Source organism: Emydura macquarii, unplaced genomic scaffold (assembly GCF_026122565.2).
Source record: "Emydura macquarii macquarii isolate MOO-44397 ecotype Brisbane River unplaced genomic scaffold, CSIRO-AGI_Emac_v2 contig_2422, whole genome shotgun sequence".
NCBI classification, from domain to species: Eukaryota; Metazoa; Chordata; order Testudines; family Chelidae; genus Emydura; species Emydura macquarii.
The window spans coordinates 43,371,118-43,397,415 of record NW_027132559.1 but is presented as its reverse complement, the minus strand read 5'-3'; the positions used below and the strand labels follow the sequence as shown (position 1 = coordinate 43,397,415).

The window sequence follows — 26,298 nt, the reverse complement described above, 5'->3', positions numbered from 1 at the left end:
TGCAATATATTGTTCTGTTAATCAATAAAATCCTGTGTAGTCAGCTGACAAGCATCACAAGGTATTTATGGCATCTCTGAGACAAAAAGCCTCCTCTCAAAGAAACACTTCTCCTCAAGGAAAAGGAGGTACTTTTTTTACAAAAAGCAGATATACTTTTTAGTTCCCAGGAGTTTGGTGACTTAGTGAGCTACATGCCACATTAAGTTAATTTTTTGTAAAATAAAAAAATAATTTAATTTTGGTTAAAAAACCCCCAACCAAGTGGCAAGCATTCCTAGGCTACAAGTTCATAATGATTGGCAAGACCTGGCATGAAATGGACGAGGAATGCACCAGCAATGGCTCTTTTCCCATGTCCTCTTCAGTGGGAGAGAGTGGAGTAGCAGCTGCTGGGCAGGTCTATACCACACAAGGATTCTCCTAGACAGCTTTAAGGCAGTTTTGTGCCTTATAACTGCCTCATAACTGCCCTGAAGAATTGGACCCCTAAATTCATAGCTATTATCCACGTGTTGTGTGGTTGTGGGTAGTTAGCACTTATAGATGGGTAACTTCTAAAGCAATTTTCAAACTTCTTTTGCTGGGAAGTATTCACTGTCTTCTAATCCGTCTGATTGGGAGAGGATGGCATAGTTTATAAACCCTCTAGGAGAAAGTGGTGGGGATTGGGATTGGGGGGGGGGGTTCTCTTAAAGGAGTAGAGCATTAACTGACATATTAGCCTTAGTAAGTGGCCAGGACTTTGTAGGCTAGAAGGATCATTTGGTCTGACACTGTAGAAGTATGGTTTCATGTTTGATTAGGCTGCAGGGGCTGTCTATGGCCAGGAGAGCAACTGTGACTGCCCTTTGCTTTACGGGTTAACACTCTTGTACACATCCTTGTTTTGTTGTCTTCTTAGTAAACTTATGTCCATTATCCCAATTTTACCCTTGAACTGCATCCACCTTAAATAGTCACTCTCCTCCACGCACTGCACTCACCTTGCCAATTTGCTGACTATAGAAATTTAATCCAAGCAAATCAAACTTCTTTTAGAATCTGAACGTTCTTCCGGAGAATCTGCATGAACACTCTTGGAAAGGGCACAACTTGACTATAAAGTATGAATTTTTTTACGCTTATGACCATACAGGGCTTTTATACCATTTTTGCTGTGTCTTGAATGTTTGAAAGATATTCTCATTATGTCTGACACCTTTCCAAAGGGCAGTTAATTGTGCCTTAGTCAAACACACAAGCAAACAAACAAAAAAAGCGTTTATAATTTAAGATAAAAAATAGAATTATGGTTTTTTTATGGATCAGAACTCTCAGATATTTTATTCCTCAAACTACCACATTTGCTGCAAAAAAAAAAGGATCAAATGCTGGCATGTCAGAGTGCCCACATTTGTCTGGAAAGTATATATAGAGGAAATAAATCCTTTTTTGTTAAAAACCACAATACAATTCTTTGGGAGAAATGGATTGAATTTTGCTTGGTAAAAGCCAAAATTGCGGTCCGGATAAAATTAAATGGGAATTTTGTCATTGACTTCAAAAGCACCTGACTCAAAGAAATGTGTGACATTCTTCACACCATGTTCAAAAGGAGGTGATGTAGCACTTTGCACTCATCTTACCATAGACATAGAAAAAACATGGTATTTAAAAAGAACATAGAGGCATTGATAAAGGCTACATTGCAAGGCTATACAGATAGAAACACCAGCAGGCCAGGGAGAGCTTTTCAAAGGACAAAGGGGAGTTAAGTGCCCAACTCCTATTGACTTTCAATGAGAATTGGGTGCTTAACTCCCCTTTGTGCTCTTGAAAATTTCCTCTGGACCTCCAACAGATATTAAGTATTGTAGTTTTATTGGCTTCAATGGAGCTACTCTAGATTCACACCAATGTAACTGAATAGAATTTGGCCCATTCTATAAATTGCAGAAACATATTGGTGTATATTTCCACCTGGGTTCACTTGAGCTTTTATCGCTTTTAAATTATGAGATCTTTTTCTAACTGGCAAAATAGGTCTTGTATTTCCCTCTCTCTGTCTCTCTTATCTACGTTCTATAGGGAAATGTTTAAGAATGATTTGCTATTTTCCAAAGAATGAGCCTTTAATACCATATTAGCTAAGGAATTAGCCTCATACTGTCCAAAATCAGTAAAATGTAATAAAGAGTTCAGCATAAACCTGCTAATCATTAACACGAACACTAGTAGGGCTAAAAGGAAAGTCCTGCCAAAATCCTGGAATGGAGTTTTCCATTTGATGTTTGTTCTCTCAGTCGCAGAAGCAGGCTACAATAGATAGCTGGGGATTAACAAGGAGCAGCCTTTACACTTACAAGGCCTGACTCTTATATACACTGAGGTACCTTTATTGCACTCTGGTAGTGTGAAGGGCCCTGAAAATGGGGGTAAAGTACATGTGCTTTAAGGTCCCTTTCACACTGCCAGAGGGGTGTAAACGGGGCCTAGGTGTACATGAGAATCAGCTTCACAGTATTATAGTGAAAACAATGTAGTATGTTTGAACAAATACTAAGTCTGAACTATGGCCTGACCACTTGATGTGCCAGAGTTAGAGGAAACCTTCCCACCAGGCTGGGGAACTATTCAGCAGAGCCTACCCTAACCCAAAAGGCAAGAATAGTTTCTACAGCTCCATATGCACCTCTCCATGTCGGGCAGGTCCTGATGATCAGCATAGTGACCACACCCTTGACCTCCATGCTTTCCCTTTCATCATCTACTCCCATCTGCCTCAGATGTGCTAGTATACAGAGAGCCCTCCGTGGACCAGAGATTCATGGTGTGCTGGGGGCTTGTAACTGCTGTCCCTCCCCCAAAGGCTGTCTCCTGTTGCACAGAAGAACTGCACCAGTTACCATGCACCTGTAGCTGATACAGGATTCAATTAATAAAGAATTAACAGGTAGGAATATAATTAATGCCAGTCAATATGGTTTTATGGAAAATAAGCCTTGTCAAACAAATCTGATTTTATTCTTTGACGAGGCAACAAGTTTGGTAGAGGTAAACTTTGCAAATGTAATAGACTTTGCTGAGGTGTTTGATTGAGTACTACATGACATGATTTAAAAATTAGCACTATACAATCTCAACAGAGCACATCCATTAAATGGATTAGGAACTGGCTAGTTGATTGCTTTCAAATCTCAATGAAGAATCATCATTGAATGGGGGAGTCCACAGGGATCAATTCTAGGCCTGACAATTTTCAACATTTTCATCAATGATCTGGAAATAAATATAAAATAACTGCTGATAAAATCTGCAGATAACACAAAGATTGGTGGAGTGGTAAATAACGACGAGGACAGGGAATTCATCCAGAGTGATGTAGCTCAGCTAATAGCTGGGCTCATTCCACCAATATGCATTAACATAGTCAATATAAGGTCATACATTTAGGAACAAGGAATGGAAGTCAGATTTACAGAATAGGGGACTGTCTTCTAGAAAGCTGTGACTCTTGAAAAGGATTTAAAGGACACAGTGGACAAACAACTCAGCATGAGCTCCCAGTGTGATGCTGTGGCAAAAAGGGCTAATGTGATCCTTAGCTGTATAAACAGGGGAGTAGCAAGTAGGAGTAGGAGCTGATTTTACCTCTGGATATGGCATTGGGGAGACTGATACTGGAATAAAGGCTCCAGTCCTGGTTTCCACATTTTAAAAAGGATGTTGAAAAATTGGAAAGGGAACAGAGAAGAGCCACAAAAATGAGCTGAGAGTTGGAGAAAATGCCCTACAGTGATGAAGGGCTCTATCTGTGGAGTTTATCAAAAAGAAGAACAGGAGGTGACTTGATCATGGTATATAAGTACCTTAATGGGGAGAAAATTCTGGGTACTAAAAGGCTATGTAATCTAGCAGAGAAAGGCATAACAAGAACCAATGGCTGGAAGTGAAGCTAGACAAATTCTTATTAGAAACAAGGCATACATTTTAACAGTGAAATGTTATTAATGAATAACCACTGGAACAAACTACCCAGGGAAGTGGTGGATTCTCCATCTCTTGATGTCATCACATCACAACTGGATGCCTTTCTGGAAGATATGATTTAGTAAAATACAGGTTCTTGGGCTCAGTGCTGGGGAAAGTGGGCAAAGTTTTATGGTCTGTGTTACACAGGAGGTCAAACTAGATGATCCAGTAGTTCCTTCTGGCCTTAATATCTATGAATATGAACCCTTGTCATGGAACCCCCTGTGGCTGCAAGACTTGCCCCTGAGTTCCATTAATGTTGTTGATAAACATGGAGGTTAAATATTACCTGATTGACACACATGAGGAGAAAGTCGGCCATTTGTTTGCTTATCTTTGGACAGCATCACGGGCCTCAGCTGATGCGACAAAATCATTTCATTCAACTTTTGCTGCAGTGCCAAATAGTCTTCAGATAATTTTGATATCTAAAGAAAGTAACACAAGATATGTATCTCCATGTTTCCAGGTAAATCAAGGGTGAAAAACTGCAGATGGGACAATAAGGTAAACAGAGATTAGACAAATGCCTTTTTTTGAAAACGTGAAATAATCCCATCACAGTACTGTGACAAACGATGCATGTGTAATAACACCTGGTCTTGCAAACTGCTCCGTGCAGGCTCTCATCTGTGTCCACGCACAGCCCTTTTGAAGACAATGGGAGCTGGGCTGCAACTGTGCAGAGCACACACTAGGAATGGGCATGGTAACCTTATTCAGCAAGGGAGCTAAGCATGTGCATAACTTTAAACAGGCCGGTAAGGGTTTCACTGCCCTGCTGAGTCAGGGCCCGAGTTGGCAAATATCAGCATTTCAAAAACTGTCTTGACAGGGGCTTCTGGTTTGAGGTTAAAATGGAGAACCGCCACCCTCAACTCTGACAATCTCTTACTTGTAGATTTTTATAAAATATACATTAAAATACCTGAATTTTACAGAGTGAAATCTTGTTCTCACTGAAATCAATAGGAGCTTTGCCAATAAATTCCATGGGGCCAAGAGTTCATCCACAACGAATTAAAGCTGGGCACAACATTTTAAATGAAATGTATTTTTATCGAATGATGCTGCTTCCCTGAAGCCAAAACATTTCATGGAGATCTAGCAATTTCAATGATGTTTTCAACAGGCAGGTTTCAGGTTGGGCTCCAGTCACTTTTGACCAGAGAAAGTGACCCAAATGAAAAATCCCTGCCCTTTTAAAATCCAAAAATGGATGTTTTGACACAGTTCATTTAGTGAGAATGTCCAAAAGTGTTTGGTTTTCCCAATGCTGAACAAAACCAAATTTCAAAACCTTGGAAGTTGTCATGAAGCAGAATTGTCATCCTCTGCCCAGCTCTAATGTACGCTGTCGGAAAGTATTAGAGGGAATTGGTGAACCCTAGCAATCCCTTGCATTCTGTGGGGGCTCGTCTCCAGGCACACAGAGCTTTGAAGGGGAAAAATTATTGATATAAATTTAAGGAAAACAAAATTTTAAACAGATAACCGCCCCCCCTCCACAGTTCAACTCCTAAGTGAGAGTCTGATTTGCCTAAAACCCCCACCAAGCTGCAGAAAAAATTAGTATCTGAATCTGTATAAACCCAGCTCCTCGGTTCCTGCTCAGTGATTTACCTCCCTCCAAGTAACACTGCATAGAATAAAGTGATTTAAAATCTTTCTGACTGACTGGTCTGACCAGTATGCTCCTTATTATAGTTAATTCTGGTGTTTTGTATGTTATGACGTAGAGTGAGTCAGAGCATTCATTTTCAGTGAGCGATCATCTAATGCATTGCACTTAGCATATTTCCTTCAGGTATCCAGAAATATTTAGCTTTATAAGCTTCTTACCTGTCTTGAAAAGGCTGCCAAATCACAAGCCTCTTTCACTGAGTCATCCTTTAGATTCTGATGGCGCTCAGCCTGAGTGTTGCAGCTTTCTCTATCTTTTGTTGTCTTGGAATCATGATTTTGAATATGTGCGACTTCAGTTGGCTCTTTACTGTCTCTCTCCTGATTTTTACAAGGTAATTTCCCTTCTTTTCTTAGTTGCCCCCTTCTTCTGTAACCTCGATAATTGCTCTGAATTACCACTGCTGCCTTATTTTTGTCTTCTGAACCTTGTTTTTCTGGCTCGACTTGCTTCTGTGAGACACTTACTGAGTCTTTCTTTATATTTCCTTTATTTTCAACAGGTATTATCCCTTCATGTGGCAAATGGTTTCTCTCCAAGTGACTGTCATACTTATTCTGAACAACAACAGACACTTGGTTTTGCTCATCTGTGCTGATTGCTTCCTGATGAGTCTGATCTTGGAGGCCTACTTTAGTCATTTTTTTTGATGGCTGCTTCAAAGAGGCCTGTTTTTTACCTTCCTTTGGATGCTGCCTTGGAAAGTTTTGTTTCATAGAAGCACTCTCACCTCTTGGATGCATTTTCCTTTTTTCCTCTAGGTTCTTTCTGCCTGGGTGTCCAGGGTAGCTGCTCTGAATGAAAATAGCTGTCTTATCTTTTCTGTCTGTTTCAGCCTCAGCTTCTGGCACTACATTTTGAACTGGCTTTACTTCTGGTTTGAAGTTTTCCACTGGAGATGACACTTGGTCTGCTAGTTTTCTGCGTTGGTCCTTTATTTTTTTACGCTCTCTGTAGCCTCTATAGTTACTCTGAACAACAACAGCTGCTTCCACTTCAGCTGGAGAAGGAGAGTTTGTCATCACAGCTGGGTTTTCTTCATTGTCTTGAGGTTGCTCATCTTTTTCTTTTTCAATAACAGAGGTTGCATTTTTAGTTTGTTCCTTTTTCAGAAGTGATTCCCTGCATGAGACATATTGCATTTGGGAAACATTATAGCAGACAGATTACCCAATTTCCTGCTGCAATGTTTGTGTACTAAACGACAATTTGATCAATCAAAACGGAAAACAACAGCTAAAGCATCCAGCACAGATTAGGGATGGTGAATGAATAAACACATTTGTGAACATCAATGATATTCAAATTCTGGAAGAATATCCCTGTCAAATGGCCTAAGGGCAATGAGGGTGGCCATGTGGGTGGTAAAAGAACATGTGATAAAGGATACAGAAAACAATCCACTGCAAGTGTACAGATAGTAAAAAAAACGATAGATATTTTCCAGCAGTGTACAAAAACCTAAGTAATTTACACAGTCCAAAACCCATCCCTCAAGGGAAAAACACTATCCAAATAGCAATGCAAAAAGAATGTTCATGGATTTGGAGCCAGGTCATAAAATTTCATATGGAAAATATTCCCTGACACCAGGGGAATAACTGGCACACTCTCTGGGCCTTCTTTATCACCATCAACTGAGGTTAAATGCCAAGCCAGACCTTTCACGCTGTTCAACCCACCTACTACCTGAAAGAGTCCTGGACTCCTTCCATAGCTCCTGTCTGTCTACCTTAGGTGCTTATATGGCTCCCCATTATCGTAGTGTCTGAGTGCCTCCCAATCTTTAATGTATTTGTTCTCACAACACCCTATTTTACAGATGGGAAACTGGGGTACAGAGAGACTAAGCAACTTGCCCAAAGTCAAACAAGAAAGTCTGTGATGGAGCAGGGAATTGAACTCGACTCTTCTGAATCACAGGACAGCACCCTAACCATGAGGACATTCTTCCACTCCTTCATCCCTCATTGTTATTACTGGCTGTAAGCTGTCTCCCAAACGGTTTCCTTCTCTTATGGGTAAGACTACCAAATCTTTCTAGCGCTATCACCCAATCACACACCAAAAGCAAAGCCTAAAAATTTAAAAAAGAAGTAGGCTTCTCAAAGGTGCATTTCAGAGAATGAATGCCTACTTGGTTGAATTACACTGAGCAGGCTCATAAGAGCTTGTGAAAGTACTGGCTGTTCAACATAACGCGTCTGGAAAAAATCCTGAACTACTTTCATGAACAGAGTTTTTTTTTATTGTTGTGTGTTCATTTCAACATATGGATAAGAGGAAGTTTCCGTGTTTCAGGTTGTCAATTTTTTTCCATTTTTACTTTTATTTGATTCAGACAAGAAGTGTATGCAATGTACAGAAATGTCTCAAGAAGACCTATTCCAAACACAGACCAGTACCCATATGTAGTATCAGTTTATATTAAAATCACAAATGGATTTATATATCATTCATGTTCACCCTTATAGTATAACTGTGTATTGTTTAATGCAAAGTATGTCATGTAGGGTGTTTTTGGAATGCTCATGACATGCTGAACATTATTGTTATGGTAGTGTGCTTCTTGCAATGTCACATGTGTAGTTACAAAACTCCGCTATGTAATATTCCCAAATGTGTGTCTCACATGGCTTGAACAGATCCAGGCAAACACAAAGCAGAGTGAGAGTTCACGCCTTGCTGAGGCATGCATACAGGAACAATGGACTGGCCTAAGCATCTGACAAGGTGACGCTCATTTGACTCAAGTGGAGGAAACCATGCCGGACACGGCCGATCACCTGACCCCAGGGGATGATGAGGAAACATGTTAAAGGCAGAGGCGTTTTTGTCTCTGGAGCTCTCCCTGGTAATCCATTGACGAAGCAACATCAAGCAACTGAAAGACTGACCACAGGAGGGGAGTCTGGTTGAAGGTGTCAGCCAGCCTGTGGTAAGATAACATCAAAGACTGCAAGGCTATTGATGTGTTAAGTTTAGTTTAGAATGCAATTTGCCTTTTTTTTTTCTTCCTGATCAAAACTGACCCATATTATTATGGTTTATAATCATTTAAAATCTTTCTGTACTTAATAAACATATTTGTTTGTGTTGTCTAAAGCAGTGCTTGTGGTTTGGGTGTGTGTAGAGACTTCATTTAGAGTGACAGAGCTGGTGCATATCAATTTCTTTGATAAACTGACTAACCAATGAGCTTGCAGAGTCCAGTGGGCAGCACTGAACTCTGTAAAACGGCAGTTCCTAGGATTGCATCTGGGACTGGGGATGGTGGCTGGGGGTCACACCATTGCATAATCCCATGAGTGGCTGGCCAGAATCACTCACTCTCTAAGGTAAGATCCACTTGCTTGCAAGAGGCTATGAGTGAGCTGACCCAGGAGTGGGTAGTTCACACAGCAGGGCAAGTGTAAGACGGGCTCCAGGAGTGAGGGATTGGGGTGACACAGTGATATGCCAGTCCAGATTGCAGAGGGGAACGTCACATGGGTGAAATATTGCTAACTCATTTTTTTACCCCAAATTTGCCTCTTCTCCCCTGAGGTCAAAAAACTTAAGAAAAATGTTTACTGTCAGCATTTAAAATAAGCAAACAAACTAGTTGTACTACACAAAAGAATCCAATTCTGCTCCATTTCCAGAGTATATTGCTCATTTTTGACAATGTGTTTACTGAAGCAGGAGACATTTAAGTGGTACAATAGAAGGAAAAGATCACTACCTCCTCTTTTTGAAGCTTTTCCTCTCCCTATATCCCCTATAGTGAGACTGAATTGTTGTCGCTGCTTTGTTCGTTGCATCTGTTATTTCTTTCCTTTTCTTTCTGATTAAGTATCCTCTTGCAACTGATACAAATTACAGTACAATACAATTTTAGACAACACACAAGCAGTATTTCAAACTTTCAACAGAGTTAAATAATAACAATACAGAGTTAAATAAAAAAAGCAGCAGAAGAATGGGGAAGGGAATGGAAGAGGCCAAATTCAGAATTGATATGTAAAGTGGTGTAAATTGGACTCTCCCGCACACATTTACAGATGTATAATTGAGTGTAATGAGTTAAAAGATGGCGTGAACTACATGGCAAGGAGCCAAATTTTAGGTACGGGTGGCCTAGCTGACTTATTCATACTCTCCCCTGTCAGCTGACTTTCTTGCTGCGTTCCTCTCTCCCAGCCCATCAAGTTGCACTCCATTAGATGCAATGGGCCAGACTCAGAAGTGCTGTTTAATGGAGACATAAATCATGCTGATAAGTGAATCTGAGTCTAAGGGGGTCCAACTTTGTCTAGGAAGGAATATAAATGCATTTAACATGAACTTTGAGGGGGCCCAAAGGCAGTGGAAATTACATGCCCTTAGATTCTTTCTAGAGTTTCTTAGAGTTTCCTTAGTTTCTGTGCCTGATTCTCCTCCCATTTACATAGGTGCAAATCAGGAATAACTCCACTGAAGTCAAAGGAGTTATACCAGTGTTAATGTGAGTGTGGAAAGCATCTGATCTGTTTCAAGTTACTTAGCGTCACCTGTGAAGTTGGCCCAGGTCTTTGAGGTAGGATGGAGGATATCCAATGATGGTTTTCAAACAACGATGGCAATTTTGAACTGAATTTTGAAGCAAATGGGGAGCAAAGCCACTAAAATTGTGTGAGAATGGGCATCATATGATTTTACTTATTTTGTGCTGAATGAAGTTGACATATGAAGTCATATGTCAGGCAGAGAGAGTGGAAAAGAAGGACTATTAAATATATCATAAGATACAGTAGAGTGATTAATCAACATGAACACACAGTTATCACATTGTGGCATTTGAGACACTCTCTGCAGAGGAGGTAACTGGGGCATCTCAGATAACATAGTGTTGGTAAACACTGACTTTCAATGGTGATCTCTCTGGATTTTATTCTGCTCTCATATCAGTTTTACACTAGTAAAATTCCATTGACTGCAGTAGAGATATTCCTGAATTTATACCAGCATGAGATCAGAGTCAGGTTGTGTATGTACAACTGATTGTTATCAAAATAACCAAGGGAAACAGAGTAGATGGAAAAAAGCAAAGGATCAAGAACTGAATCTTGGGGGATGTCAGAGCAGAGATGTTTTGGCACAGAGGAATAGAAGGAACATTTTGATAAGCAGGAATGGAGCCATGACAGAAGATAACCAGGGACATATGCATAGCTATAGATAGGATTCTTCTCTAAAGTAAATGTTGTTATCCAAGATGTAACAAATCTATACAAAAATGTAAACAATATATACAATAGCATACAGAGATATATTGTATATATACATTAAATACAAGCAGATATATAGTGTGCATACATATATATTGCATATATACAATATTTACAAGTCGACAAATGCATCAGTTCCTCAGCCGGTGCAATCAGACATAGTTCCACTGCAGTCAGTGTAGCTATATGGCAGCTGAGGATCTGGCACAGTACATTGTGTATAAGAAGATAGATAAAATCAGTGTATTATAAGCCTAGAAAACTTAACAGTTCTTACCTGCTTGAAGTCTGGTAATAAATGTTTCCATTTTGTATTCATTTTTTGCATTTTTATATTCTTTACGAGCAACAAAACCCCTGTAAACTAAAAAGAAATGGGAAAATTTAAGCACATCCATTAGGTGATATAGAAGAATATGAAAACAAAGAATTCTGCAAAGAATTATAGAACCTGAATTAAAGTATTTGCAAGTATTATTTTTTCCAGGATGTTTCTATCCAGAAACACACTTTTGAGTTTTCACGGAGGAGACAATTGAGTTGTCACTCAGATTTCCAATTTTATGGCAAGGAAGCACAAATTGTATAAAATATGTAAAATCTGGGTCCTCCAGGTCATATTGATATTATGGAATCAATTAGCATATATATACAAAATGCAGAAGTTGGAACTTCCAAGAGGATGATGCTCAAAGTTATGCTAAAAGAAGGCTGTTCAATTAGCAATCTCTCAATCAATAGCTTAATTAGTCTTTTTATCCAACGTGGTTAATACATTAATTTTTCACTGGTATATTATGTGACATTGTCAGAGTACGCTGGAATTTTATGAATAAAAATATAATTTATGTATTCACATTCCTCTGTTGTTAAAAATTGTCTTTTAAAAGTAACATTGACAGACAACCATACTAAGGAGATTATTGTCAAAATCTGATTAATAAATTTCTTTTCATAAGAATACATAAGCATCAAACATAGAATGCTTTATCAAATGCAACAGGTTTAAAAATGCAAAATGTAAGAAAGCATGTACAGCCATATTTCATCCATATGCATATAGAATGCTGTATTTATTCTAAAATGCTGTCGAGCTATTACCTGACTGTATTTTAATAGCACTTTCTTCCCTTTTCTCCTTTAATTTTTTGTATCTCTTTGAACCTAGCCATCCTCTGACATACGCCTGAATCAAAACAATTCTGTCAACCGTCTCCTTTTGCATTAAATTCAACTGCTCCACATGATAGTATTTAAGGAACACCTTAAAGAGAATAAACAAACAATGGTACACAGCATTAATTAATATGGCCCCTAGACAGTCTTCTCACACTAATTCATATATGCACATTAATGTATTTAGCATCAACAGGAATTCTGTGTGACCACCAGGGAAAGAACAAAGCCTTTAGTTACATTGTTTAAATGATCATTTTTGAAGGGTGACAAAGCTGAAATAATTCTGTAATTTTAGTTAGTTACACAGGTAGCCAAAACTGTTGTTATTTGTATTTTCATTAGAATACATTTCATTTCATACTTTAACCTCATCAGTCATAGAATCACAAAATCATAGAAGATTAGGGTTGGAATGGACCTCAGGAGGTCATTTAATCCAATCCTCTGCTCAAAGCAGGACCAACCTCAACTAAATCATCCCAACCAGAGCTTTGTCAAGTTGTACCTTAAAAACCTCTAAGGATGGAGATTCCACCACCTCCCTAGATAACCCATTCCAGTGCTTCAACACCCTCCCAGTGAAAAGGTTTTTCCTAATATCCAACCTAGACCTCCCCCACTGCAACTTGAGACCACTTCTCTGAGTTCTGCCACCTACTACCACTGAAAACAGCCTATTTCCATCCTTCTTGGAACCCCCCTTCAGGTAGTTAAAGGCTTCTATCAAATCCCCCCTCATTCTTCTTTTCTGCAGGCTAAACTAGCCTAGTTCCCTCAGTCTCTCCTCATAAGTCATGTGCTCCAGCCTCTAATCATTTTTGTTGTCCTCCGCTGGACTTTTTCCAATTTCTCCACATCTTTTCTGGACACAGTATTTCAATTGAGGCCTCACCAGTGCCGAATACAGGGGAATAATCACTTCCCTCGATCTGCTAGCAATGCTCCTACTAATGCAGCCCAATATGCTGTTAGCCTTCTTGGCAATAAGGGCACACGGTTGACTCATATCCAGCTTCTTGTTCATTGTAACTCCTAGGTCCTTTTCTGCTAAACTGCTGCCTAGCTGGTTGGTCCTCAGTTTGTAGCAGTGCATGGGATTCTTCCATCCTAAGTGCAGGACTCTGCACTTGTCCTTGTTGAATCTCATGAGATTTCTTTTGGCCCAATCCTCCAATTTGTCTATGTCACTCTGTATCCTATCCCTGCCCTCCAGCGTATTTATCACTCCCTCCAGCCTAGTGTCATCTGCAAACTTGCTGAGGGTGCAAACCACCACATCCTCCAGATCATTAATGAAGATGTTGAACAAAACTGGCTCCAGCACCAACCCTGGGGCACTCCTCTTGTTACCAGCTGCCAATTAGAAATCAAGCCATTGATCACTACCCGTTGAGCTCGATGATCTAGCCAACTTTCTATCCACCTTATAGTCCATTCATCCAACCCATACCTCTTTAACTTGCTGTTAAGAATACTGTGGGAGACCATATCAGAAGCTTTGCTAAAGTCAAGGTATATCACATCCACTGCTATCCCCACATCCACAGAGTCAGTCATCTCACTATAAAAGACAATCAGGTTGGTCAGACATGATTTGCTCTTGGTGAATCCATGCTGACTTTTCCTGATCATCTTCCTCTCTTCCAAGTGCCTCAAAATGGATTCCTTGATGACCTGCTCCATGATTTTTCTATGGACTGAGGTGAGGCTGACCTGTTTGTAGTTCCTTGGATTCACCTTCTTTCTTTTTTTGAAGATTGGTACTATATTTGCCTTTTTCCAATCATCCAGGACCTCCCCCAATGGCCATAAGTTTTCAAAGATAATGGCCAATGTTTCTGCAATCACTTCAGCCAACTCCCTCAGCACCCTAAGATGCATTGCATCCGGACCCATGGACTTTTGCATGTCCAGCCTTTCTAAATAGTTCTGAACTGTTCTTCCAGCACTGAGGGCTGTTCACCTCCTCCCCATTCTGTGCTGCCCAGTGCAGTAGTCTGGAAGCTGACCTTGTCTGTGAAGACAAAGGCAAAAAAAGCACTGAGTACTTCAGCTTTTTCCACATCATCTGTCACTAGGTTGTCTCCCCATTTGGTAAGGGGCCCACACTTTCCCTGACCTTCTTGTTACTAACATACCTGTAGAAACCCTTCTTGTTACCCTTCACGTCCCTTGCTAGCTGTAACTCCAGTTGTGATTTGGCCCTCCTGATTTCACTCCTGCATGCTTAAACAGTATTTTTATACTCCTCCCTAGTCATCTGACCAAGCTTCCACTTCTTGTAAGCTTCCTTTTTGTGTTTAAGTTTTGTGCAAAACTTGACTCTGTGAAAAGAGATCAGTTTTGGAAATTGAACCTGAAGGAATTCAGTTTTGCTAGCTCACAAATGTTTTCATCTGTTGCATATTTCACAAAACTAATTCAAGACTGTGAACACTTTTGTCCAGTATCTTAAACCCATACCATTTATTTATTTTTTTAATTTGTTTTAAGTTAAAGGGAAGCCTATGTTATAGGAAAACAATCCCAAAAGCTAGATCGGCACAAGTGGTACAAACATCAAGCTTGATTCTGTTCTCACACTGGAGTAAATCAGAAGTAACTTCATTTAAGTTAATGGAGTTGCACTGGTGTGAAACCAGTTGCTGTAGGTAAGAGGAGAATCAGGCCCACTGTATCTATTTTTTCAGGACTTTTCTGTCCTCTGCTCTCTGCTCCTTTTGTCATATTCTCTGTCTGTCGGATCCTGTCTCAGTTACACTGGTGTACATCTGGAGTAACTCTATGGAAGTAGTGGGATATGAATTCTCATATCTCCAGTTATTCTCCTTTCCCCACCCTCCTTTTCTCCTTTGGTCCCACCTCACAACATGAGAGAGGTTGGGCAGGATGGTGCATCCATGGATCCTTGTCCCAGCCTTCTCCGGTAAAACCTGCCCCAGCAATGCCTCTCTGCCCTTAAGGAAGATCTTTCCTCTCCTCTCTGGTAATCCCATTGTGAAAATCCAGCTCTGGTTCATTAGACTGGGAGTCCTTGCTGGTGAACAAGAGGTTTGGCCATAGAGAAAGATGCCTCATACACAGAGGAGGTGTCTGCACCTCAGACAGCATCAGTTCCATTCTTCCCCAACAGCTTTGTCTCTTCTGCCCCCTCTACCTTGTTACGTTGGGAGAAGGGGAGACTTGAAACTAAAGTTGTTTGAGGTATGGAGACACAAGTTTTTCTCCTATGGCACCATATGTGTCTAGCAAACCTCCTGTAGTTTGCCAGCAGGGAGGCCTTTTCTGACAAATCAGGTTAGAAAGTCTGAGGTGGGAGGGAGGCTGATAAATTCTACTAGAGCCACAGGGCACTAATAAGGGAGCAGACATTTATCTCCACTATAACCAAAGGCCACTCAAGACAATTTGCCACTGTGTGCAAAACTTCAGTGTGCTGCCCCCTCCTCATAGGCCTAGGGCAGTAGATTTGGCCTGGTTGTCCCTCTTTCATGATGGAGAGGCAGCCAGGTGAAATTTGAATGAGTGGCATTGTGACCCAGTTTAAAAGGTTGCAAAATTTGGCACCCCTCCGTCATGATGAAAGGGCAATTGGGCAAGTCTGCCATCCTAGGCAGTTGCCTAGTTGGCTTATAGCTAGAGTGGCTTCTGTCCATAACCAAAACATCCCCCCCACACTCTACACCTGAGTTCATCTGTTGCCAACTCCTCTCCCCACACTTAGGAGACTTGTCAGACCCCCATGTGATACTTTTGCTGAAAAACAAATCTCATTCTTGTGACAGGGCTCTTTGGGATCAGATTACTTTTTGAGCCCTCTTGCTCCTGGGAAGAGGGACAGAGATGAGAGCTGGGCAAAATGTTTTGATCAAAACATTTTTTGGCAAAAAAATGTAGATTCTGGTTGATCAAAATGTTTGCTGAAATCAAAACGAATTCATGAAACAGTTTTGGTTAAAAAAAAAAAAATCCCAAAATTCTGCAAAAAGTCACAATGTTTCCTTTTGACATTTTAAAAAGAAACATTTTGACTTTTCCATTTGAAATGGCTTTTTGTTTTGTGAATTGCCTTTCATTTTATTTTAAAAATATTTTTAAAAGGAAAAAAATGTTTGAAATCTAAATTGAACTTTTCACTTCAGGTCAAATGCAATCTTTTCTTCAACTAGAAACAATTATTTTTCAAACTTTTAGATTTGCCTAAATATTTATTTTGGGTCAATCCAAAATGATTTTTCCCCTATTTTTTGGATCTGACAGAAAACAAACAAAAAAATCCTTTCTTCACACAGCTCTACCAGAGGCTTAGTTTTCCTTTAAAATGGAAGTTTAGAACTTGAGTGATCTCCTGCTTTGTTATGATAAGCTCAATGGATCTGATGAGCAGAGTTTCAAAAAGAAAATATGAGAACTTTCAACATTTTACACTTCTTTGTATACTAGGGATGAAATCCTGGACCCACTGAAATTGACTGGAGTTTTGCCATTGACTTCAATGGGGCCAGGACTTCAGCTTAAATGTTAGTGATGGGTGTCCAATGAAATAAGTTTTTTACCAATGTGAATCCAAAGTGACTCCAGTGGAGTAACTGAGAGCAGAATTTCTTTATAAACACATAGTGCAATCTATGCAAAGTATGTGAAAATATTACTTTGGTTTTTCCAAGAACCCAGTTGTCAAGGCGGGCTTTTTCCAAGATAGCAGCACAGGTTTCAGGGCTGACTGGGGGATCATCATTTGCTTTGTAACAGATGAAGTAATACCTAAAAGAAAAAATATGATTCTTTATTCCAGTTATATGGAATGAACGAAAGATGCAGTTACACGCCATTCATCTAAACAAAACCCGATTTAAAATGTTTTCAAACAAAACATAATGTACAAAAAAAAGAACATGCCAAAAATCACTGTGTGTTTTTATCTAGCATCTAGAAACACAGTTAAAGGTGCATGGGAGACATCTTATGTCCCGGAGGGTTGTTTAGTCCTATTAACATCACTATAGGACTTTTAGAAAGCATGCTTTCTAGTGAGAGCCTGCCAATTCTTTGCCTTTACATCTTCTTTACATGTTGTGGATATGCCCTTACATCAGTAACAAAGAACATGTCAATCATTTTATTTGCAGTTGTTTTCTGTTTAATTGTATTCTTTCAAATACTGAATTTAATACCCAGGCCTCTGCCACCTCTCACTGGGATTACAATATTTGGGGCCACTCAACTTCAGCTGGTACAGAAGGAGGCTGCCTACTAACCTCTGGCCAGTGGTGTTGGAACAATTTTTATAGTGAGGGTGCTGAGAGCCATTGAACAAAACTGTAAACGCTGTATATGCGGAAAACCACTTCAATCCAGGGGTTGCTGCCGCACCCCCAGCACCCCTAGTTCCAGTACCCTGCTCCTTGCTGGAAGCATATTACATGTGTGTTGCAGAGACTGTACTGGCTTACAGTTCTTTGCTGAATACCATTTAAGGTGTTGGTTTGATCTATAAAACCGTTTGCAGTTTGGGTCCTGCATATCTTAGAGAATGCTTCTCTCTCCTTATGCTTTAATCAGCATTTGAGATCAGCAGAAATGCTCTAAGATGACAGTTCCTGGATGCATTCAGCTGAAGACAGTGCATTCTGATATGAGTGTCTCACCTTAGAACTTGCTCTACCATTGCTTTGACAGTCTCAGTTTGGCACATTGCAAATACTATTTAACCAGGCTTTTTCTGAGAAGGCAGAAATTAGCATGCAGAAGAATCGTAGGCGGTCTCTAAAATCAATGAATAAATTCCATGTCCCTCAAGAAATCTGTGTAATGAGCACTGTCTTCTCATTATTCCTTATAACACCCCACCTTTTGTTAGTTTGAATAGTCACCTAGATATCTTCTTATATCTAGCTTTACTAGCCCTTTTAAGAAACTTATTCCATATATTTATTGTCCTTTACATGCAAATGTTTTGAAAACAATAAACTCTTTTCCTAGTTTTCTTATTTCAAGAATAATTATGTGGACACTATGTGAGCCTCCTTCAAGTTTGGATGTCTTCTTTTCTTGTCATTCAGCTCCTCTGTACACAGAAGACCTGGATTGCTCAGGTGTAAATGAGGGCAACAGGAGAGACAATATATTATCCCTATGAGTTCCTGCAGCTTCTTCTTTTTACTGCTGATTGGCTTGGCTAATTTCCAGTCCACTAAACCACCTGTCTCATTTTCCCAGGCCTATAACTGTAAGTCTCAATAAAAATCTGTCAGTTGTTAAATAAAACTCCTTGTGCTTTGGGCCAGATGCTCCACTGGTGTAAATCAACATAGCCTTATTGAAATCAGTGGAGTGTGAGTGATGTCCACCCATGGAGGATCTGGCCCCCTATGCTGTCTGCTTCCCCCCTTTTACACTAGCAGTAAAATTTTAAAAGCAACAACCCAAGCCCCAGACACACCTTGTTCACTTCTTGAAACTATGTTCAACAGCTTTCATCAAGCTGTGCTTTTCTGACACTGTCATGGCCCCATTAGTGCTCTCTTCTGAAACAACCTATCAAACCATTAGTTAGTTCTCCTGTGTCTCTGTCATTACCCTCCACTTCTAATGCCCATTAGTTTTAAGAGTTTCTGTCAGAGTGGGGGTTATCTGCACAATTTCTCCTGTTTTTCCTGTGTAAATCTAAGTTCTTAGATTTCTCAGGAAAATGTCTGGCTTCAACAGTTGTAAAAAAGAAATGCAAAATAATTCTTTAATAATTCTCTTATGAGTCAAACCTTTTTTATTTAACCTTGTCCAAGTCATAAGAAGGGTGAGACTAATCTTTGAACCAATGAATAATGCGTATCAACTGCATTTTAAAAAACAAAACCATGTATTTATGCACTTATATCTTAATCTTTAATAAGCAATAACCAAATCATGATGTTCCTCTGCAAAGCTAGAAGCTGAACTGGGCTGGCTGTCGGTGACTAGAGATACAGTAATGTTTTTTGTAGGATTTCATCTTTTGCACTAAATTCTGAGATTTTATTTAAAATGTGAAGTTACTAACCCTTATAGTTTTGAAGACAACTTTCAAACTGTGAGCAGAATGATGTCTGCCTGAGTCTGCAGCGAGCTTGAAACAACAGCTCAGAGATGTGTGACCTTTCCCTATAAATCAAAATGAGGTGTTAACCTCAGGTCTGAAATATTCTTTCTGTCCAGTCTAGCTTGTGATCTCTGGCAAGGACTTTGACTTTATCTCTGTTTTATACAGTGCCAAGCATACAGATGACATTCAGCAAACATCAGACAACAATCATAGAAAAAGGCTCATATGTACATGCACTTACCGTTTTATGAAGTTAGCAAATAGTATGCGATGAGAATAACCCTGTCTCCGAATTCTTGCTGTCTCCAAAATTCCTGTGTAACGTAGCTGCACCAGTACCTTCTCTTTGTCATACTTGTGCGCCTGCCGATCGTTGTTTGGCTTGATGCAACGGACAAAATGAGGCTGGCCAACCACCATCTTTGATAACAGATCCATCAGAGAATACTTCAAGAAAATACAGAAACGTTTTCTGTTGTCATATATAAAAGCCTCCTATTGTACAAGCACATCTGTGCATTTGAAATTTCATTTCACATAAGTGGTACTGTGGATATAACTGCAAATCCATTTGTATTCTGCTAGTGGTTTAATTGTAGAGAAAACAAGCTGAAATTCTAGCCTCTCTGACATCTACTATACTTGAGCCAAACATTACCTTCAGACAAGTATGAAGAGCAAATTCCCCACCAGTATGGTCCCACAAATTGTAATAATCTACAGTGCTAACAACTAATTAAACACCAGCTTTATTTTTGGAAGCAGCCCTGGTTTTGATGACAGTTAAAAAAAACCCCAAACATCAACCTGTATATTTTTTGTAAGCGTCTTTGATGCCCATTGCATTGCTATTGATGCTGCTGAACTGCATCAGCCATGTCGTGTTGCACAGGTGAGAACTGGAAAGCGCACTTCACCTAGGGAACCTTGATTCTGACCAGAGTTGTAAAAACAGAAAGGTTTTAAATAAGAAATGCCTTTACAAATGTGAAATGAATGGTTGTTTTGGCAAGAGCAAATACCACAAGATTGGGCCATCTATCAGGTAACTGCATCTCATTATTAGGAAATTAAAAAACAAATTTTCTATGCTCCCATATTTAATATTTGTATAAAGGCCTCATTCATCCCTGGGACAGGAGCTGATTGGGACACCAGGCAGTAGGAGGTCGGGTTAAGGATGGGAGGTTGAAGTGTAGCAAAACAGAAAATGTAATCTTTTCTTTGCTGGGGAAGGAATGAAAATAACCAAACAGGCCCAAAGCATGTCTGGCTAGGCCCATTTGATTCAGCATGTTCCTTTGGTTCTCTTATGGAGCCACCTGATGTAACTAACTAGAGCTGCCCTTTCCAGGAGGACCTGTGGGGAGAGCAGGAGTGGAAACACCAGTTCACAATTCACACCAATGCTTTGCACTGTCCCCATCCAGCCTGGCACAGGGAGATTTGATTTGTAGCTCTCCATGCCAACAGGGCTGAATCTGTACCTTGTGGTCCTAACGGGTTTCTACAGAATTGCTCCATTGCAGGATCCTATTAACACACAGATGAAGAGGCTAATTCCTAATTCAAAGTGACTCAAAGGAAAGTAGCAGCCAGGAGCCGTAAGACAGCTAAGTGATAGTAGGCTAGACACACGTCTCCAGTGTAGGATTTCAAGCTGCATATATTACGTATTAAAATTTGTATTTTCATTCTGGACAGATGCCGCACTGTGTGGCATGGTGCTAAATTAACTTTGTTGTAGTAGCTTGGTGATGCAGCTCAATCAGCTAGGACAAGCTAATGAATAAAAGACTGCCACTGAAATCTGCAGATGCATTTCTCAGTCATCTGTAGATTTCTGCATACGAGTAAGGTAGCAGGATTCAGTTTGAATCCTCTTCTGCTTGCAACGGCAATCAGGCTTTGGACAGGGGTTTCCACGGCACCACTGCTGTCAAGATTTAGCAAATCCAAATCTCTGTATCTGTTGCTAGATTTTATGTATGCACTATATCATCAAACAACAACAACCCATACTCGATGGGGATCCCATCCTGGTAGAAATATTTCCTGACCCCCCTCTGGCACCAGACCTGCCAGAATAACAGATGCAAAACCTGAAGGCACATCTCCACTGCTACAACGATCAACACCCCCCACAACACTCCTTTCAAGATCCATGGTCCTAAACGTGCCTATCACAACATGTGGTGGACCTCCTCCCATGCTCTACATGCCCCGATAATAACTATGTGAATGAAACTAGACAGTCACTATGCTCTCACAAAGGAAAATGATAAAAGACAATAACACCATATCACCTGTGGGTGAACACTTTTCACAAAGTGCTCATTCTATATCTGACCTCTCAACACAACACTGCACAACACTTTCAAAAGACAAGCCTGGAAGCTTTGAGTCATAACTTTATAGACACTAAAAATCCTGGTCTTAATAAAGATACTGGATTTAAGGTTCATAATGATAATCTGTAACCCACTAATCCCCCTTTTTATCCTATGACTACCGGGGTGCTAACAGGCCACTTCACCTTGAATGGTCCCTTAGAATATGTGCTAACTACTTATACTAAACTATCTGTTTGACCTTGTATTCATCTGTGACACTCTGAGGGCATGCCTACATTTAAAACTTGCATTGCTGCAGCTGCACTATTACAGCTGCGTCTCTGTAGCACTTTAATGAAGATGCTCTAAGAAGACAGGAGAGAGTTCTCCCGTCAGCATAGTTAATCCATCTCCCCAAAAGGCAGTAACGATGGTGGTGGGAGAAGCTCTCTCACCAACATAGCGCTGTCTACAGGGGTAGGGGGGAGGGAGTTAGGTTGGTATAACTATGTTGCTCCGGCGTGTGGATTTTTCACACCCTTGAGCGACATAGTTATACTGATATTGGTCTGTAGTGCAGACTAGACCTCAGGATCTTTCCCAGACCTGAGAAAGAGCTCTGTGTAGCTTGAAAGTTTGTATTTAATGAAAGATATTACCTCACCCACCTTGCCTTCCTAGATTTGCTGTAAATTCATAAAATCATAGAAATTAGAGTGGAAAAACAAGGCTCTCTATTACTGTCTGTCAAAAATGTTAAAAAGATATCATCCTAATATGGTACTAGCACATTATCTAGTGCATCTCCCTGTTAGTAATGGAAGGTGCTTTATTCTATCTGCTAAACAAAGAGCCTATTATTCTTTGCTATCCTTTATCCTGAAAGTAAATAAAATATTTTCATAAGAAGCAGTAGCATTCTCTGAGGCACCTTTTATATTTTTGCTGGAAGATATGAATCAATGGGAGTTGAGAATGCAGGATCAGGCCTCAAATTAGCCAGCTCCAAGTGTCATGGTGGACTAATTAGCATACAAGAAATATAAATGCACTTGTGTATTTTGGTAGAAGCTGTTTTCAAAGGTAGATTCTTTATGTATTAGCATCTGGAATATAGCATTTAAGAGAAAGACAAAGGTGGACGGCAGTAACAGTGTTTAATTCTAGTGATGCTTAAGGACTATAAGATTGATTATTTTCTTTTATCTTAGATTCTGTATATACTTTTCAGCTCTGGAATATGCTTTACAGTAGTAATGCTCTACAGGGTATATGCATCACCTGCTGTGAATGCTCTGTATGTCAGTCTATTTTAGGTACTTATACAGCCACTAATACTGTAGTAACTGAGCATCTCACATTCTGTAATGAATTATCCTCCCAAGCCTCCCCCCCCCCAGTCCCCGTCCCACGAGGTAGAGAAGTTCCATTATCCCCATTTTACAGATGGGAAACTCAGGCACAGAGATTAAGTGAGGGGCTACAGGAAGTCTCTGGCAGAGCAGGGAATTGAACAGCCCCTAGGCCCTAGACTATGCTTGCTTTTTTGTTATTCTGGTGGAATAATTGCCTGAGCATTGCACTCAGGAATAAATACCAAATAATGATTATCAGCATGATTTCATTTGTTTGTAAAAATTACTATGATTTTGTGACTCAGTGTCATTATAATCTGCAAAGGAAGGGAAGTCACATCGTGGCAATGTTCTGTAGAGGGGATGGAGAACATGGCCACGTATAGGGAAAGGGAATAGCATTGACAGAGGAGGAGGCCAGGGAGTGCATCTCCTCAGCAGCCTCACCACTGAAGTTTCTATGGAGCATTGGTGGAAATGAAATCTGCCATCATCTGCTCAAACCCTGAAAGAGATCCAACATCACTAGTCCCTGTTCTCCCTTGTGTTTATCATCCTTGGGGCACCGTAGTCCAGTGTGGCACAGGAAGGTGTAATTTACATCAACTTGTACCAGGAGGAGTGAAGTCTGGGCCTGTGACTAATTCTACTCCATCAAACGAAACGTGAACCATCACATTACTCTGATCTAGGCATTTATATTGCACTCATCACTGAGGTATCTACGCACTTCATGAACTCTTATTGTCTTTGTGATTTGCTGTAATTGAAATCATGTGTGCGCGCACCTGGAGATGCATTTTAAATGCTGAAACAATAAATATTAATTCTACTCCAGCATAACATAAGAAAAGAGTTGGTGTCTTACTCTAAAATAAGAAGCGACTGTCTGTGTTTTCATATTGGTTGTCTCTCTTGGATGAGGCATAGTATCTCCAGTTTCATTCTATATAGATCAAGAAAGAAAATGACACTTCTTGTCTTTACAAAGCCTGTAGTTTATTTTGCAATATCACAACAATGTGCCCTTTAAAAGAACACCACTAATAAGAAGAAATATGTATTCTAAACTGCAAAGGCTATTGAATAATCACTAGCAAAATCAGAATTGTTGCACAAGCACGTTACACTATTTTGTCACATGGCACACACACACACACACACATATATTGAGGACACAGTTTGATAACTGAACATCCAGATAACTGTCATAAATAGCATAATAAGAGGAGACTTTTTTTTTTTTTTTTACATCAAATACTGCTGATGTCCTGAACATAATTTCAGCATCACTGTTATTTTGGTTACTCTCTATAGAACATGACCATACTCCACACTAATTAGATACAATATTTTTATTTTCTCCTTTTAACTATGATAGTAAAGTTAAGGAAATATTCTTTGTTTTCTGAAGTAGTTATAAAACTATAGTCAGAAAGAAGGGAAATTTTAGGTTTTTACCTCACGGAAGGAATACGAATTGCACAACACAAAGATATCCAGCTAAACAGAAAAGAAAATAGGAGAGGGAGAAAAACCAAGGAAGGGGTTACTTGCTTACTTTCAGTAGCAATAACAATATTGCCTTTGTCTACTTTAAATGAGGGTTCAATACACTGCTGTGAAATTAGGTTTCTTACCTTAGTACGACTGATTGATTTCTGGGGGGTCCAAATCTGGTAGTTTATTGCACTTTTGCTTTTGGTATGTGCCAGGTTACCTAAGGAAAGATGAGAGAACCTGCTACAAACTTTTATATTTCAGTTAAACTAAAAAACACATTACCCAAGCTCCTGGCATCATGTCTATACAAAGCCTTGGCTCCCACGTGTGTCTTTATTTTCCCTCTAGCCTTTGAGAATGAACTTTGAGAAAGCAACAGCTACTCTGAGATGAAACAATGTCAATAGCTTTTTTATTCTCTTTTTAAAATTAAAAAAAAGCTTTCTCACTTTAAAAATTCACCCACAATCCATATTTTAATAACTCTTATACCCTGAATAAAGCCAAGCTCTGAAAGATATGATAAAATTTAGAGCATTATCTGTTAGACTTTCTCTACTATTCAGTGTAGCTTTCCTGTTCTACCACAAATATAGCTCCCACTTGATTGTACAGGTAACTGTAGGAGAAAAATACGTATTTTCTGGCACAGATGCCCATTACATTGGAGTTTATACAATATAATGGAAAAACATTTCCTGTTTAAAAACCACAGAACATACACAGATGTATTACTACAACAATCATTAGTTCCATGGCACAGTGAAAGGTGATGACACAAGATGATACTGGATTTCTAAACTCCAATTTTGGGGAAACTTACCCATTCTGTTTAGTTTCTAGCATTGGCTGAAAGCCACCAAAGCTGTGTAATATCACTTGATAGGCAGACAAAAACCAGGAGTGTTCAGTATTGAGGGGCTACTTAGTTGGATTGGAAAGATCTGCCACAATTACTGGCAATACATTACCTGTTTTGGTAAGAGGATGGGTTACCAGCTGCCGAGTCAGATTGTTTTCTGATGACCGCAACAGCAGCACAATGTCAGCTGGCAAGGTCTCTCTGTTTTTGGCTAAGAATCCACTTGCATTATAAAGAACCTGTTTAAAAAGTGCATTTATAGTTACACAGCTTTTCTTTGTGCATCAGATGCTGCTTACTACTGTAGTTTCTGGGCTTTCAGAATGTTAGCCTAGTTGTAGGTACTCTAAAATGTGGCCTGTAATATGTTAACGGAGAGAATAGTTTTGCAGTCATAAGGGGCAGTAATTCAGCCTTCTGTTTTGGCCATTGCTAGCTTTAATTTTTAATATGTAGAGATATTAAGATGATAATCATGAAAGAAAAATGTGAAGCTAGTGGCTAAATGCTGCAGGTGTCATGAAACATTTGTTCTTCACAATGCACAGGTGTTCATATTAGACTTATCATCACTTCTTAGAGATCTATGTATCCACAACAGGGGAGATTTTCAAAGGCACAAGGGTCAGTTAGATACCCAAATATCATTGAAAAATCAATGAGAGCTATGTATCTAACTTAAAGTTGTGTCTGAGAATCTTCCCCAACGTTGATAAATCAACAAAAATATGTTTAAGTTCTCTTACCTTTCCTGCATAATGGTAAATCCCAAAGGTTAGGTCTACTCTTTTGGGTCTCCAAAAATATTTTGACTTTAAGTTATCTTCAAATTTTTCTGTAAGCAGATACAAAGTTTATCTCATTGGAGTAATTGTACAAAAACAGCGATGAGTCCACAGCAGTTTGGATCAGGACTTTAGTAAGGAAACTGAACTGGCTTTTCAGGCAAATGCAGAAACAGACTGACATTTTTTAAAGAGAAGGAGAAAGAATCGTCAGAATGGTCGTATGATAAGGCACTGGACAAGGACCCAACAG

The 26,298-nt window shown here is 39.6% G+C and overlaps 1 protein-coding gene across 3 annotated transcripts in view; it reads right to left on the bottom strand.

The window, feature by feature from the left end:
* MYO3A (myosin IIIA) overlaps positions 1 to 26,298 on the bottom strand; it is a 175,805-nt gene that overhangs the window by 19,194 nt on the left and 130,313 nt on the right. For 2 of the 3 annotated variants that reach the window (XM_067562387.1, XM_067562385.1), the window contains 12 exons: positions 26,007 to 26,095; positions 25,370 to 25,499; positions 24,536 to 24,615; positions 24,357 to 24,398; positions 23,764 to 23,841; positions 19,449 to 19,654; positions 16,779 to 16,890; positions 12,049 to 12,211; positions 11,225 to 11,311; positions 9,423 to 9,546; positions 5,857 to 6,820; positions 4,304 to 4,442 (listed from right to left, as the gene is read on the bottom strand). In XM_067562387.1, coding sequence (XP_067418488.1) covers positions 4,304 to 4,442; positions 5,857 to 6,820; positions 9,423 to 9,546; positions 11,225 to 11,311; positions 12,049 to 12,211; positions 16,779 to 16,890; positions 19,449 to 19,654; positions 23,764 to 23,841; positions 24,357 to 24,398; positions 24,536 to 24,615; positions 25,370 to 25,499; positions 26,007 to 26,095 — 2,214 coding nt within the window. Of the gene's footprint in view, positions 1 to 3,070; positions 3,262 to 4,303; positions 4,443 to 5,856; positions 6,821 to 9,422; positions 9,547 to 11,224; positions 11,312 to 12,048; positions 12,212 to 16,778; positions 16,891 to 19,448; positions 19,655 to 23,763; positions 23,842 to 24,356; positions 24,399 to 24,535; positions 24,616 to 25,369; positions 25,500 to 26,006; positions 26,096 to 26,298 lie in introns of those variants that run through there. The other variant, XM_067562386.1, reaches the window with a different exon arrangement.